Source organism: Ahaetulla prasina, chromosome 11 (assembly GCF_028640845.1).
Source record: "Ahaetulla prasina isolate Xishuangbanna chromosome 11, ASM2864084v1, whole genome shotgun sequence".
NCBI classification, from domain to species: domain Eukaryota; kingdom Metazoa; phylum Chordata; class Lepidosauria; order Squamata; family Colubridae; genus Ahaetulla; species Ahaetulla prasina.
Genome location: NC_080549.1, coordinates 16,239,277 through 16,255,732, shown reverse-complemented (window position 1 = coordinate 16,255,732; position 16,456 = coordinate 16,239,277). Strand labels below are relative to the sequence as shown.

General features: G+C 40.2%; 1 protein-coding gene across 1 annotated transcript in view; it reads left to right on the top strand.

Annotated features, from left to right (window-relative positions):
- LOC131183866 (connector enhancer of kinase suppressor of ras 2-like) overlaps nt 1-16,456 on the top strand; it is a 436,268-nt gene that overhangs the window by 171,502 nt on the left and 248,310 nt on the right. The window contains exon 2 of the mRNA XM_058154608.1: nt 6,477-6,640. Coding sequence (XP_058010591.1) covers nt 6,477-6,640 — 164 coding nt within the window. The remainder of the gene's footprint in view (nt 1-6,476; nt 6,641-16,456) is intronic.

Genomic DNA, 16,456 nt, shown 5'->3' with positions numbered 1-16,456 from the left:
ATGGGCATGGCCAGCACGTGACTCATCTGGCCTGTGGGCTGGGACATTCTACTCCCCCTCTCCCTCTGTTCCAACTGCCAGTTGCCTTATATTAACATACTCTGATGCTACAGAGTTACACATTCGACATTAACTTTCAGGATATAAGTGTCAATTTATCACACCTGATCACATAGTTTCTTAGTGAGACGTGGGCGTCCAGCTAGTCCTTAATATGAGAACTTGAAGGAGCTTCTTGGATGAGAAGTGAAACATTTTCAAGGGAAACCCCCCCCCCTAAAAAAAGTCCAGTTATCTTTTGAAAAAGCACCATTGGGACAACCATGACCTGGATGATTGAGAATCTCCATAGACCAATATTCCCAGCTTTATTTTTCTACAAGTCTCTATATTTTTTAAAATATTTCTATAAGTCTTCAAAGTCTCTGAAGATATAAGCCGCATTGTTTTCATTTTGCAGATAGATTCATCCTGAGATTCATCACTGCTCCACGCATTCTATTGTTTGACTGCTCACCGTCATATACTGTGGCCGCCACATTTTCCAACAGTGACTCTTTCTATTCTTTCTATTGTCAGCTGCCATACTGTTTGAGCCATTAAGTAGCTGACTTCCCAAAAAATACCCCAGGGAGCTATAAACGAGCAGCCTTAGTCATAAAACCCACCAATTTCGCTTTTCATAATAGACGTCTCCGACATAAAGGCATATTTAGATCAAACAGCTACACATAATTTCCTGATCAGCGCATGGCACACTTGGAAGATGAGTGCTCAGAAAGGGACCTGGGGAAAATTCCTTCTGAATACTTTAGCGCAGGACCACTGTGGTGTTTAAAAAACACACACACCTCTTTTCACCCATGTTGTCTTTCCTGTCTCCTACAGATATCACGTCTAGCATGTTTTATCAAGTGTTCTATGAGAGTTTTTATAGACATGATGGCTTCTCGTGCTACTTTAAAGCTGAGTGGTTAACATTTAGAGAGTTGCCATTCTAAAGAGTCGTATGCTTATGTATATCTGTTTGTAGATAATGAGATAGATGATGATGATGATGAAGAAGAAGAAGATAGATAGATAGATAGATAGATAGATAGATAGATAGATAGATAGATAAATAGATAGATAGATAGATAGATGATAGATTGATTAGATGGATAATACATAAATGATAGATAGATAGATAGATAGATAGATAGATAGATAGATAGATAGACGATATATTGATGAGAGATTGATAGAGATAGATAGATAGATAGATAGATAGATAGATAGATAGATAGATAGATAGATAGATAGATAGATAGATAGATAGATAGATAGATAACAGAGATGATAGATTGATGATAGATAGATGATAGATGATAAACTACCAGACCTTCGGACCTTTCGCCACGAACTTAAGACTTATCTATTCCATCTCGCAGGACTGGCTTGAAATTTTAATTTTTTAGTTCATTTTATGGGTTTTAATTTTTATCAATTTTATAGGGTTTGACTGTATTTTAAAATTGGGCCAAATTTAATAAGTTTTTTAATGTCTGTTTTTAGTATTGTATGTGTTTCCATTGTATTTTATCTTGGCTGTAAACCGCCCTGAGTCCTTCGGGAGAAGGGCGGTATACAAATTAAAATATTATTATTATTATTATTATTATTATTATTATTATTATTATTATTATTATTATTATTATTATTATTATTATTATTATTATTATAAATTGAGGATAGATAGATAGATAGATAGATAGATAGACGATATATTGATGAGAGATTGATAGAGATAGATAGATAGATAGATAGATAGATAGATAGATAGATAGATAGATAGATAGATAGATAGATAGATAGATAGATAGATAGATAGATAGATAACAGAGATGATAGATTGATGATAGATAGATGATAGATGATAAACTACCAGACTTTCGGATCTTTCGCCACGAACTTAAGACTTATCTATTCCGTCTCGCAGGACTGGCTTGAAATTTTAATTTTTTAGTTCATTTTATGGGTTTTAATTTTTATCAATTTTATACGGTTTGACTGTATTTTAAAATTGGGCCAAATTTAATAAGTTTTTTAATGTCTGTTTTTAGTATTGTATGTGTTTCCATTGTATTTTATCTTGGCTGTAAACCGCCCTGAGTCCTTCGGGAGAAGGGCGGTATACAAATTAAATTATTATTATTATTATTATTATTATTATTATTATTATTATTATTATTATTATTATTATTATTATTATTATTATTATTATTATAAATTGAGGATAGATAGATAGATAGATAGATAGATAGATAGATAGATAGATAGATAGATAGATAGATAGATATAGATGCTAGATAGATGATAGGTTGATTAGATAGATAATACATAAATGATAGATAGATAGATAGATAGATAGATAGATAGATAGATAGATAGATAGATAGATAGATAGATAGATAGATGATAGATTGATGATAGATTAATAGAGATAGATAGATAGATAGATAGATAGATAATTTATTCAATTTATATCCCGCCCATTTTGCTTTTTAAAGGAAAGTGGGTGACTTACAATGCAATAAAAATATAAATATAAAAAATTATTACAAATATAAACACCAATTAAAATTCAAGAGTTAAATACAGGCTAAAACAAACAACCTGACTAGAGTGGCAACAGTGTCTTTTATGGATGGATGGATGGATGGATGGATGGATGGCTGGATGGAGAGACAGACAGATAGCAATATTTCAAATTAGATGGCAACCCAGAAGCCTCAAAGATGGCCTCCATCTTGGAGTTCTGCTTTCTATGGGTGTGTTACTTGGAACCCTGACATTAGACATGACTCCTATATAAAGTTTTCTTGACAACGTTTTTTGGAAGTGCCTCGCTCTTGCCTTCTTCCTGGGCCAGAGTGGGGCTGGCCCCAAAACACACAGCAATATTTGTCCCTAAGGTGGGACTAGAATTCAGAATCTCTCAGTTTCTAGTCCAGTCCACTTAATCGGCACACTAAACTGGTTCTTAATATAATATACAAAGACCAACGTGAATAGTTGTTGGAACACTGAGGAGAATTCTGTTCCTCTTTGCTTTTTACACCTAGGCTCAATTTCAGCAATGCAAGATAAATAACAAGAGATTTTGCTGATGATATCCTGGATTTATTTTCTTCCCTAAAGCAGAAGAAACAGAGTGGTTGGCTTTATTACACAGCCCATATCAGATGATCATAAAAGAGAAGAAAAAGTAATTATCAGGCTGATCCCGAAACTGTCTAGCCAGGAATCTTTCCCTCGACTTTTCTCAGAGTGTGTCATGAGGTAAAATAGCTACAAGATATTTTTGTTTAAAATAAGTGAAAAGAACCCAACTACAAACCAAGAAAGAAGGAAGACATAGTTGGGGACATGTTTCTTTTTCTAGGACTTCTAGAAAATGCTTTTAAGAGACCACAGGAGAAATAAATTGATATTTTTCCTCAGAGCTTTCTCAGCATTGGTCTCCCACCCTTGTCATATAACAAGCCTGAACTTAGCACAAAGTAGGTCACAAATGTAGCCCAAAATACAGGCTGAAAAATAAATCTGATCAGTATTTTTCAACCTGGTAAGGTAGAAAAGTTGTAAGATATGTATTTATTGTATAACATTAAGGAATAGCATTTCGACTTATATAGCGCTCCATGGTGTTTTGCAGCCCTCTCTAAGCAGTTTACAGTGTCAGTGTATTCCCCCCCCCCCACACACACACACAACAATCTGGATCTTTGTTTTACCAACTTTGGAAGCATGGAAGGCTGAGTCAGTCTTGAGCTGATGAGAATCGAACTTTTGGCAATCAGCAGAATTAGCCTGCAATACTGCATTATAACCACTGCGCCTTCATGGCTCTGTATGCTTTCCTTATCAATTGCTACTACTGAGCTGTGGCTACTGAGCCATTGTGGTGCAGTGCTTAACGTGCAGTACTTCAGGCTACTTCTGCCGACTGCCAGAAGTTCGATTCTCCACAAAAGATTCTGCAGAAGTTCAGTGGGCCACAAACAACATATAAGCAAAACAGAACAAACAAAATCCCAAACCCCATCTAACAGGGGGATCAGCCTTCACTCCTCCCCAATGCTTGGAACAATATTAATATTTACTAAAAAAAATAAATATTTTAATATTGAATCATTTTAATATTAAACTTTAATAGCTTCCTGAACTTCAGGGCTGGAGCCATCAGGATGTCTGGAACTGAGTTTACACCCAAAGTACAACAGATTCCTCAATGCCTTTTATTCTACAATTCTTCATTTCAATTCTTTATTTCAGATTATCTGATAACCTGGCATTGCCCAGGTATTTATTTATCCCAATCCTGTGTTAGACAGGAAGAGCAACTTAACAGATTTTGGCAAGAATTAGTTAGAAATGTTTTCCCTTTGCCCCCAGAAGCATCATGTAACATGATACCACCTTGTTGTTTTGCTAGTTGATCGATGATCATTTGGATGTTGCAGTTCTTTTCTCATATGTACAACTTGTTGAAAATATCGAGACCAAATGTAATTTCTAATGTTGGATTTTCCCCCTTACCAGAGGGAGCCCCCTTGTGGAGTATTGTGAAGCTGTTACCATGGCAACTCCACTGTGCTGTACAGTAGAAGCCATTTTAAGGCAGTCCAGTAGGAGCCATTTTAAAGCACAACAGGCTGTATCTTAACAGATCACCCCCCAAGGGGTGTTAGGGGTGTCTTACCACCACAGTATTTCTTTCCAGGGAATAAGTCATCCATGTACCAAGTTTGGTTGAAATTGTAAGTAAGGTTCTACATTTAGGCTAAAAAAACAAAATGCACCAGTACCGTATATGTGGTACCTTGCTCAATAATAGTACCTGTGAGAGGGATCTTGGAGTCCTAGTGGATAACCATTTAGATATGAGCCAGCAGTGTGCAGCAGCTGTTAAAAAAGCCAACACAGTTCTGGGCTGCATAAACAGAGGGATAGAATCAAGATCATGTGAAGTGTTAGTACCACTTTATAATGCCTTGGTAAGGCCACACTTGGAATATTGCATCCAGTTTTGGTCGCCACGATGTAAAAAAGATATTGAGACTCTAGAAAGAGTGCAGAGAAGAGCAACAAAGATGATTAGGGGACTGGAGGCTAAAACATATGAAGAATGGTTGCAGGAACTGGGTATGTCTAGTTTAACAAAAAGAAGGACTAGGGGAGACATGATAGCTGTGTTCCAATATCTCAGGGGCTGCCACAAAGAAGAGGGAGTCGGGCTGTTCTCCAAAGCACCTGAGAGTAGAACAAGAAGCAATGGATAGAAACTGATCAAAGAAAGAAGCAACTTAGAACTAAGGAGAAATTTCCTGACAGTTAGAACAATTAATAAGTGGAACGACTTGCCTTCAGAAGTTGTGAATGCTCCAACACTGTAAATTTTTAAGAAAATGTTGGATAACCATCTCACTGAGATGGTGTAGGGTTTCCTGCCTGGGCAGGGGGTTGGACTAGAAGGCCTCCAAGGTCCCTTCCAACTCTGTTGTTATGTTATGTTATGTTATGTTTGTTATGTTATGTTATGTTATGTTATGTTATGTTATGTTATGTTATGTTATGTTATGTTATGTTATGTTATGTTATGTTATGTTATGTTATGTTATGTTATGTTATGTTATGTTATGTTATGTTATGCTCAGGGCGTTCCAGAGTTATGCTGGAACATACACACACACATCTATTTTTATTTATTTATTTATTTATTTATTTATTTATTTATTTATTTATTTATTTATTTATTTAATTAATTAATTAATTAATTAATTAATTAATTTTGTCAAAACAATATATACAGGCATAATACTAAAAGATTATATAATGTATAAACAAATATATGAGGAGAAACAAGGAAGTATAAGCATATATATATATATATATATATAGGGAAAGAAACAAAAGGACAGGAACGGTAAGCATGTTTGTGCTCTTATGCACACCCCTTAGAGTCCTCTTAGGAATGGGGTGAGATAGATAGATGATTTTAGATAGATAGGTAGATGATTTTAGATAGATAGATGATTCATAGATAGATAGATAGATAGATAGATAGATAGATAGATAGATAGATAGATAGATAGATAGATAGATGAGTGCAATTCTAAAAACCTGTAAGTAACTAAACATAATCACCTTGGCTGGGCTTTTTTAAAAAAAGAATCCGCACCTTCATACATATCCAGATGAAAACCTTGTATTTCAAAGGATTAATAGAATAGAATACAATACAATAGAATTTTTTTATTGGCTAAGTGTGATTGGACACACAAGGAATTTGTCTTGGTGCATATGCTCTCAGTGTACATAAAAGAAAAGATACGTTCATCAAGGTAATGTTTTCTAGCTCTAACTGAGCTGTGGTGAACCAACTGAGAACTGTTCTTCTATAGCTAACTGGAGCTCCTATTGTCACTTTTTAGGTCTTGACGACTGCCTGCAGCAATACATTAAAAACTTTGAGAGAGAGAAAATCAGTGGGGAACAGCTGTTGCACATCACTCATCAAGAGTTGGAAGAATTGGGAGTCACTCGGATTGGGCATCAAGAGCTGATCCTAGAAGCAGTTGATCTTCTCTGTGCATTGGTAAGTGGATCCCTTTCCGTAGATCTTTGCGGCTTTATCATCCCAAAAGGGGAGGAAAGGTTGAGTTCACTGGACAGGGAAAGATTCCATAAAATCTTCACACAGGAAGGCAAATATATGTGTCCCAGGATAATGTTGGAGGATCCCAATCTGGGTTGCTTATCAGGGCAAGAGATTGAAAATGGAGACAAAGATGAAACCAGAACATTTCCTCTTGGGTCCAATGGGGGGGAAAAAACTGGAGAAAAAGTTTGGAACTTTGTTACTATATACGTTGGCAGCAGCAAGATTACAGTAATGGCCAAAATTGTGGAAACCTTTTGGGAAAAGTGTATTTTTGAGGTTTGATGGCTAATAACACCACTTTTTTGGGGGGGGGAGTTTCAAGATAATCTTATTCCATTGCTGGAATGGCCTGGGAATAGCCCAGACCTTCACCCAATTGAAAATCTATGGAGTCGACTAAAGAAACTTGTTAGTTGGAAGCAACTCAGCAATAAAACCCAGTTAATAGAAGCAATCCTTCAATCTTGGTTTCACATTATAACAGCTGTGGAACTAAAAGACTTGGTTCACTCCATGGGAAGATGTTGTAAGGCTGTAATTCATGCTAAAGGTTACCCAACTAAGTATTAACTGACATGGGGATCATTTTTGTATATCTCGTTTTTTCTGTGGTGATCATTTTTATATATCTCATTTTTTCTACGTGTTTCACTTTTCTTCTTTATACGCTAACTGCTATTCTAATAGCAAATCCTTCCTAAAAGTTATCGCCTTACATTCTTGATTAAATTATCCTTCCACTGATATATAATTTTATGGGACTACTCAAAAAAAAAAGTGGTGTTATTAGCTAGTTTTAGAAAATACACTTTTGCCAAAAGGTTTCCACAATTTTGGCCACTACTATATTGTATGCGCAAAAATGCAAGGACACTTTGATTCCTACTAGAGAAGGATGCTTGCAGAAGAGTTGACTGAAATGTCAAAATTGACTACTTTTGTTTCCACATGGAAACCGCTTCTGAACTTCATGCTTGAGGTGGAAAAGAATGAAATTTTGATTCTTACAGATAGACATTTGTAGAAGTGACTGGTTCATACTATTTTGGTAAAGCAAAAAGTTGTGGTTTGTTGTTAATGCCTTATTCAATTGTAGCAGAGAGAGTCGGAAGTCAATGCTTCTTTTTCTTTTCCTAATCCTTTCTCACTTTTCTTTGCCCTTTCCCCCTTCCCTCTCCCAGTCCTCTTATTTGCTTTTGCATTTTGTATTTTATAATACTTTATAACCCAATAAAAACATATTCGAAAAGGAAAAAACAAACAAACAAACAAAAAAAAGGACCAGAATTTAGAGCAGGAGCGCATCTTCCAGGAACTTCGATCTCACCAGAATATTTTGTTGGTCATTCTGATGAGAGAGAAGTTCCCTGAGAATGGGCTCCAGCCCATTTAAACTTGGAAGATTAAACCTCTATGTCAGGGTTCCAACATATGCCCTGATTAAATCATGAGCCTCGAGCCAAGCTTCAATTATTTATTAGGAGCTTCATGTTGGCACGTTCCAAGTGAAGCCAACTCTGACCCCACGTAATTTACGACCCAATCATGACCTCGTTTCCCCCTCCCCCCAGGGTGTGTCATCAATCACATTCACCAATGGAGCAATTTCACGGGTTGTAGAGATCACTCCCCTCCGGCCACTGTGGGTAACCCTGGGAGACAGCCTTGAGAGAGATATGTCTGGAATGTGCTTCTGTTTTTGGCTGCCATGCTGCTTCATCAGTTTCCCATCCCCCTTGCTTATGGCAACTCGAGAGCGGGCCAGGGATGCTATGTGAGTTGACACTGTGGTCCTGATGACTCACCCAAATTAGATCCTCCATAAAGATTCATATATGGGAGAATGGTCCATGACCTCTTTACTGACCACAGCTACCTCAAAGCTCCCTGCCATACATTCATGGAATGGGAAGGAAGATAGATGGAAAGATGGACGGTTGATAGTTTATGGTCAGCTTATAACTAAAATACAACACAAAGACAAGATGATAAAATTCTATAGAGATATTTTACGGCCCAGTAAGTGGCAAATGATGTTCAGAGAGGCATAAAATTTAGCAACTCTCCAGATTACATCAAGATGGAGAACATCTAATAGATCATATAGATAGCAGCCAGGCTCCCTGGCTGGAATTCTCTGAAGAACAGGATATATTCTTCACCCACCGATATTGATAAAAGGCACCATAAAACTTTATTTCACTCAAAGGGTGTTGTGGTCCGCCAGCAGCCTGCAGAGCTGGCAATGGAATCAGACAGCGATGAGGCTAAGGAAGTACATGGACCAGTCCTGGAGGCTGGGGAAGGCCCGGAGGAGGGCTTTGCGTCAGAGGCAGAGGTGGGGCCAGGGCCGTCGGGGAGTGATGTGTGGACTCCAGAGCCTCCAAAGGCTGACAGTAGTGAGGCAGAGGAACAGGAGGAGAAGAGCTGGCAGAAGGCAAGAGCAGCTAAAGCAAAAAGGACAACTCGGGTGTAGGGCCAAGAGATGACTGGCCCCTCCCATAAGGCTTAAAAGACCAGCAACGGCTTTTGGGCTCTTTGTCGGAAAACAACATTGATAGAATTGCTCCTTGTCTTACTGCATTTATTTCTTGCCAGCGTCTTCTGCTTTTGAACTTTTGCCAAGAAAAGCCTTTGGCAGTTTGCCTAATTAGACCAAGGTTGGTGATAAGACTGAGGAATTGTGTTGGGAAGAATTTGCTTTGATTTAGTTTGGATGATGCTGAGAATGAGTTAACTCTCAGCTGTTCTAATAAAGTCTGTTTGTTTTTGAACTGACCGAGTTTCCTACTACCTACTTAGGCCTGGGTCACAACAAAGGGTTCCTTCAGCACTTGTCCCACAAGGACACAAGAGATCACAAAAGAGGCAGCCGTTGCAATTTTCCCACTAGCTCTGCAGAGGGCAGAACATCAAGTCTTGCCAGAGTGAGAACATTTAAAAAAAACAAACACATTTGTATGTGTATCGATCAGTACATGTTCTGTTGAACTGCGTGTCTGTTTTTTTAATTGATTTTCTTGACATTTTATGTGCCTTTGGGTAAATGTGTTTTTTTTCCCCCCCTAAATGCTCCTCTGCAATACTTTGCATGCTGTTGCTGCTTAGTATATTTTACTACTTGGCATTTCTGGGATTGACAAAAGGATTGCCTCCAACTTCTGTAGCCCATAGGTGGAAAGGTGGGGTACGGTCAGCCCCACCCCCCAATATCCCAGAAAGACACATAGGCAGGGGTGGGCTTCAAAAATTTTAGCAAGAGGTTCTCTGCCAAGTTTCTGGGTGGGCATGGCCATGGTGGGCGTGGCCTACTCAGCCTCCTGCACCATAGTAGGGGGGCGTTTTTGCCTTACCTAGATTCCGGAAGCTTTTTTCGAGCCTCCGGGAGGATGAAAACGGGCTCCGGAGGCCCTCTGGAGGCTGGAACCATTTCCGGCCTCCCAAACTTCCAGTAGGCCCATTTTTTGCCCTCCCCAAGCCTCCGTGTGCACTCTGCACTTACTTGCATCCAAAACAGGCTGCATGAGGACTCCTGGGAGGGGAGGGGTGGGGTAGGTGGGGCCAGCCAGGAGTGGGATTTGGGGGAATTGTACAGAATCTTAGCTAGAGGTTCTCCCGAACCCCTGCAAACCCCCAGAAGCCCACCCCTGTACATAGGGATATCTCTGAGTAGTCCCTTTATTGTTTATTTTATTTATTTATTTATAGTTTAATTTCTATACCGCCCTTCTCCCGAAGGACTCAGGGCGGTTTACAGCCTTTTTAAAAACACAAATAATACATAATATAAATAACAAATTTAAAACAAATTTAAAACAAATATTAAATAGTTTAACTAATTTAACTAAAACGGTCATAGACCGACGTAAAAACCCTTAAAATTTAAAATTATAATTAAAATACACTCAGGCTAGTCCTGCACGATTAAATAGTAAGGTCTTCAGTTCCCGCTTGAAGGTTCGGAGATCGGGGAGTTGGCGTAACCCCAGAGGTAACTCGTTCCAAAGGGCTGGTGCTGCCACAGAGAAGGCAGATTGTTCCCCATCTACAGACAGAAATCTTGCCAAAGTAAAGCAACTACCCATGTTTCCCCCAAAATAAGACTGGGTCTTATTTTTCTTTTGGGCCCCAAAATAAGCACTAGGATTTATTTTCAGGGGGTGTCTTATATTTTTTTTTCATGCCGCGAACTTAAAACCTATTTATTTCGTATGGCTGGACTGGCTTGATTTTTAAAATTTTAATTCAATTTAATGGGTTTTAAATTTCTGTAATTTTATAGGGTGTAATTTGTATTTTAAATTTTCTGACTAATTGAATAAGTTTTTTAAGGGTTGTTTTTAATATTGTATGTGTTTGTGTTTGTATTTTATTTGGTTGTTCACCGCCCTGAGTCCTTTGGGAGAAGGGCGATATACAAATTAAAATATTATTATTATTATTATTATGTACGGGAGGCCCACTTATTCTGCTTGCTCACAATGGGACAGGAAGTCATGAAGTGCACCAATGCTGCCCCCGCAAAATATGGGGGTGGAGCTGCCCTACGTGCCCCACACCAGCTTATCTCAGGGCCACCGCAGCCAGGCCATCCATGCCCCAACACCTGCCTTGCCCCACAGCCGCAGTACCAACACACCACTCAGCCTTCTCTGCAAGTAAGCAGAAGTGGGCCGGGGACCACATGAACTCCTGGTACACATGGTTCCTGGTGCTGTCCCCTGTGAGGCAGGTATTGGGGTGTGGATGGCCTGGCTGTGGAGGCCCTGAGGTAAGCTGATGCGGGGCACATGGGGCAGCCCCATCACCCTCCCACTTCACCTTGTGGTTGCAGTACCATGAGCAACCAGATGGAATCGGTGGCAGGCTCTTAAGTAGGGCTTATTTTGGGGGTAGGGCTTATCTTAGGCACAGGAATAAAAAACCATGCTAGGCCTTATTTTCAGGATAGGTCTTATTTTGGGGGAAACGGGCTGTTTGCATCACTATAGATATACTCTAAATAGGGATGTGGTGGCTCAATGGCTAAGACATTGAGCTTGTTGATCGAAAGGTCGGCAGTTCAGCAGTTCAAATCCCTAGTGCCGCATAATGGGGTGAGCTCCTGTTACTTGTCCCAGCTTCTGCCAACCTAGCAGTTTGAAAGCACATAAAAAATGCAAGTAGAAAAAGTGGGACCATCTTGGGTGGGAAAGTAACAGCGTTCTGTGTGCCTTTGGCGTTGAGTCATGCCAGCCAAATGACCACAGAGACATCTTCAGACAGCACTGGCTCTTTGGCTTTGAAATGGAGATGAGCACTGCCCCCTTGAGTCGGGAACGACTAGCACATATGTGCGAGGGGAACCTTTATCTTTTAGATATTCTCTGTGAACTGCTAGGGAGGAGCTATTTTAATTCTTTTCTTTCCAACCAGACTGTTGTGTCTGCGGGCCCCGAACCTGGCCTCCTGGCAGAGAGTGACTCAGGGAGTGAGGGGGAAGAGCCGACAGGGCTTCCCTCTGCAGGACCTTCGTCTCTGTCTCCGCTCCAGGTTCCAGAGGCAGGCCAGGTGGAGGAGGAGGAGCTGACACGGCCTCTTTCCCCGACCCCTCCTTCTCCCTGGCAACACCCCAAGAGCCAGCTGAGGAGGATCAATCTTGGCTAGATGCATGGCAGCGACGCCGAGGGAAATGTGCGCAGCAAAGGAAAGGGAGGGGCCTGCCCAGGGAGTGCTGAGTCACGGAGCCACACCCCACAAGGTATAAAAGTGGGTGGAGCTGCTATTGGGTTTCTTGACGGACAAAAACTGACTTTTGGAAACTTTGGCTAATTTATTGCGAGACTGAGGAATTGGCTTCTGGATTTCTGTTTATTTCTGAACTCTGGGTTACTCCAGCAATGGACTGCAGTTGCACTGAAGAGATAGGAGGACTTGGCAGGCAATCGCAGGTTCATTGCCAGAATTGATATCTGTAGTAGGAATAAATTGCTGGCAAATATAATCAGCTCGCGTTTCTTTTGGAGTTGTGGTTGAGGGGGACAGAACACAGACTGTCTAAACTCCACTGCCTCTTTGCTCTCTGGAATGCAACCCACCCCTCTTCCTGGGAATCCAGGCTACATTCCACCACAGCTATACATGTAACAAATAATTTAAGCTCTTCTCTCAAAAGCAAGTTTTATCTGTTGGGCAACTAGCTTAAAATACTGTGGTTAGGAACGCAAACGGAAGATTGGCGATCACAATTGAAACTTGCTGCTTTCGGGAAAGAGGAAAAATGTATTGTTATCAAAGATAGAGCGATTTCAATTTCTTTCTAGACAATTTCACCATTTGTTCTTTCACATAAGAGCTCCTAGGTTGTAGACACCATGATTACAGTACATTTCTTTCCTATTCTCGGTGAGGCACTCATACCACGTAGGCATTCACACCGTGACATGAAATAACTCTTCATTACATTCTTATAAAATTGGCATATTTTGTCAGATGTGAAAACTTTACATAGTGCGGTCTTTTGTTTTCTCTTTGGCCTGTGCTGAATAATGCCGGCTTTCTGTTGGTAAAAATACGTGCTTCAGGTTTTATCAAAAAGAGCATAACCCAGTCAGGTTCTTTTGAAGAGATCTTCTCCCTCCTTACAGAGCTGTTCTCAAAGACTCGAAATTCTCACAAAAGCATCTTTTGCTTGTAAATGTGAAAAGGCTGCCCTTGAAGGGCACTTTTGCTCTCTTCTCGCTCAAGCTTTTCTTCAGAAGAGGCGTTGTTATGTATGTGTGTGTTGGGTATGTGTCAACTCAAAAGATCTTTAGAAAATGTTCCGGCTTATGAAAGATTTTGCACAATATGTCAGGAAATGTAGACATTTTACAGCACAACATGAGCCAGCTGCGCAGAGAGCAGCTCTTAACACTAAATGTATGAATTACAAATAGAAGTTGCATTTTGCCTTCTTCGTCGGCCTCATTTTATTCTTTCGCTTGTTTGTCTGTCTGTCTGCTTGGAAAAGGGGATCAAAAAATTATTGCAAAGTGATACGAGTTTTCTCTTTTTAATCCAGTTATACCATAAGTTCTTATACCTGGGAAGGAAAATGCAGAAATTTATTCAAGGGCTAAAGCTCACCAGATGTAAATGGTTTGCAAAAAGAATAATGTTTGCCCTTTAAAAAAAAATCAGTGAATTAAATTAGAGCTTTTGGAGACATGTGCCAGCTCAGGGAGCATTGAATTCTTTTATTAGCCAATATGCGATTTTAGGATATATGAATTTGATTAGTTCATACTGTACCAATTAAGGAGAATATTGGTAGCTCAGGGTTGAACTGAAGGGTTCTTGGTTTGTTTTCTTGCTGACGTTTCATTACCCTAACTAGGTAACATCTGACTAGCACTGATGATGTTATCTCGTTTGGGTAATGAAATGTCTACAAGAAAACAAACAAGCTCAGAGAGTAACCAAGGACTCCCTAATCCATACTGTTAATGCTGTTACTTCATATGTTGCCTAGGAAAAGATAGGTAGGAAGAATTTGTCAATGGAGATTCTCAATCATCCAGCTCACGGTTATCCCAAAGGTGTTTTTTCAAGAGGCAACTGGACCAGTGGTGAAATTCAAAAATTTTTTTACTACTGGTTCTGTGGGCGTGGTGTGGTGGGCATGGTGTGGCTGGGTGGGTGTGGCAGGGGACAGATATTGCAAAATCTCCATTTCCACCCCGCTCCAGGGGTAGGTTACTGCAAAATCCCCATTCCCTCCCCACTTCTGGGGGAAGGATACTGCAAAATCTCCGTTCCCACTCCATTCTGGGGCCAGCCAGAGGTGGTATTTGCCGGTTCTGCGAAGTACTCAAAATTTCCGCTACCGGTTCTCCAGAACCTGTTAGAACCTGCTGGATTTCACTCCTGCAACTGGGCTTTGTTTTTTCTTGAAGACCTTTCACTGAAGAGCTGAAGAAGCTTCTTGGATGAGAAGTAGAATGTCTTCAAGAAAAAACAAAGTCCAGTTGCGTTTTGAAAAAGCACCTTTGGGACGCCGGAAGGGTTTGATGACCTGCTTGAGGAAACAAGAGAGTTAGGGAGAAAGTTAGGACTGCAAGAATAACTCAGTTCAGATATGGGATGAAGCCATGAAGTACAGTAATCTTCGACTTACAACCACAATTGAGCCAATACTTCTTCCAGCAAACATTTTATTGAGTTCTAGGATAAAATGAGATAGAAAATACAAAAATAAATAGGAAAGCAGTAGGGGAATGGGGAGAAGAGAAGTGAGGAAGGGTTGGGAAAAAGAAAAAGAAATGTTGAATTCCGAATCCCTCTTGCAATAGAATAAAGCATTCACATCAAACTACAAACTTTTTTGGTTTTTTTCATAATTATAGTCATTTCTAGAAGCATCTATCAATCTAATCCTGGATGTCAAACTCAATTTCATTGAGGGCCACATCAGGGTTGTTCATGTTTGATTTTGGGGGGAGTGGGGAGGGGGCAGAGTGAGTGTGGCCATCATGGGCATGGCCAGCTCGGTGTCAGCTTTGTATCGGTAATTCTCTATTATTTACATTTCCCCTTCTCATTTTCTTTCATTATACTTAAGTTTTTGTCCCATTATCCCTTATTTATATATATATATATATGTAGGCCTTTGTTCAGCCGCAGAATTGGAGTGTCTGATGAGCCTTTAAGTCTCATTCGTCATCTTCAGGCTTCAGCCATGCTTCTGGGAGCAATGTGTGATCATTGTGTAATCACACAGTGCTCCCAGAAGCACGAAGCTGAAGCCTGAAGATGACGAATGAGACTTCGTCGAAACGTCGCCAAGACACTTCCAATTTTACGCGGGAGAAAACCCGAATAACCAAAGACCTACATACAAACACCCGCGAAAACCTCAGAAAACACACACACACACACACACACACACACATATATATATATAGTCCATCATACCTGTCATTATAACAATACATTTTCTTTCATGCACTACCTTTTTTTTGTGTGACCTTTTCCCCTTTTTCGTCATTTACCATTTCTAATTTCTATCCAATTATACAATTTATTCCATACTATATAATATGCCATATCTTCCTTTTCTTTTATCTCCTTTGTTAATTTATCCATCTCAGCACAGTCCAGAATTTTCTTTATCACTTCCTCCTCCGATGCTATGTTCTCCTTTCTCCAGTTCTGGTGCATAAGATATTCTTGTGGCTGTTATTATGTGTAGAATTAGATATCTTATTTCTTTACTATATTTCCTATTGACTACAGCCCACGGGCTGGATACGGCCCACTGAAGCCATCAATTTCGCCTGCGCGGGACCACGAGACTGGCCCACACGCATCGCCCCCCCAACCCCCCACCCGCCTTCTGGAGGCCAAAAACAGGATACGCGGAGGCCTCAGGAGGTCAAAAACGGGCCCATTTTGGGGCGGCAGAGAGAGGGGGAGAGGAAGGGAGAGAGTGAGAGAAAGACATACACACACACACACACAAGTCCCTTATACACCTCCAAGGCAGCCACATCCCTTCACAAATTAAAGTTTAATTTGTGCGCATTGTTTAATGGACTGCTAAATTGACCACGCCCACCCAGTCATGTGACCACCTAGCCACATCCACACAGCTGGCCTTGCTCCCCACCCACCCAACAGTCTAAGGGACCCTCAATTGCCCCCCTGTTAAAAAAATGTGAGGACCCCTGATTTAAGACGTGGTGGCCTTGTGTGTGCAAACCCAGCCAAGGTGGAAGAACTCCAGCTGGC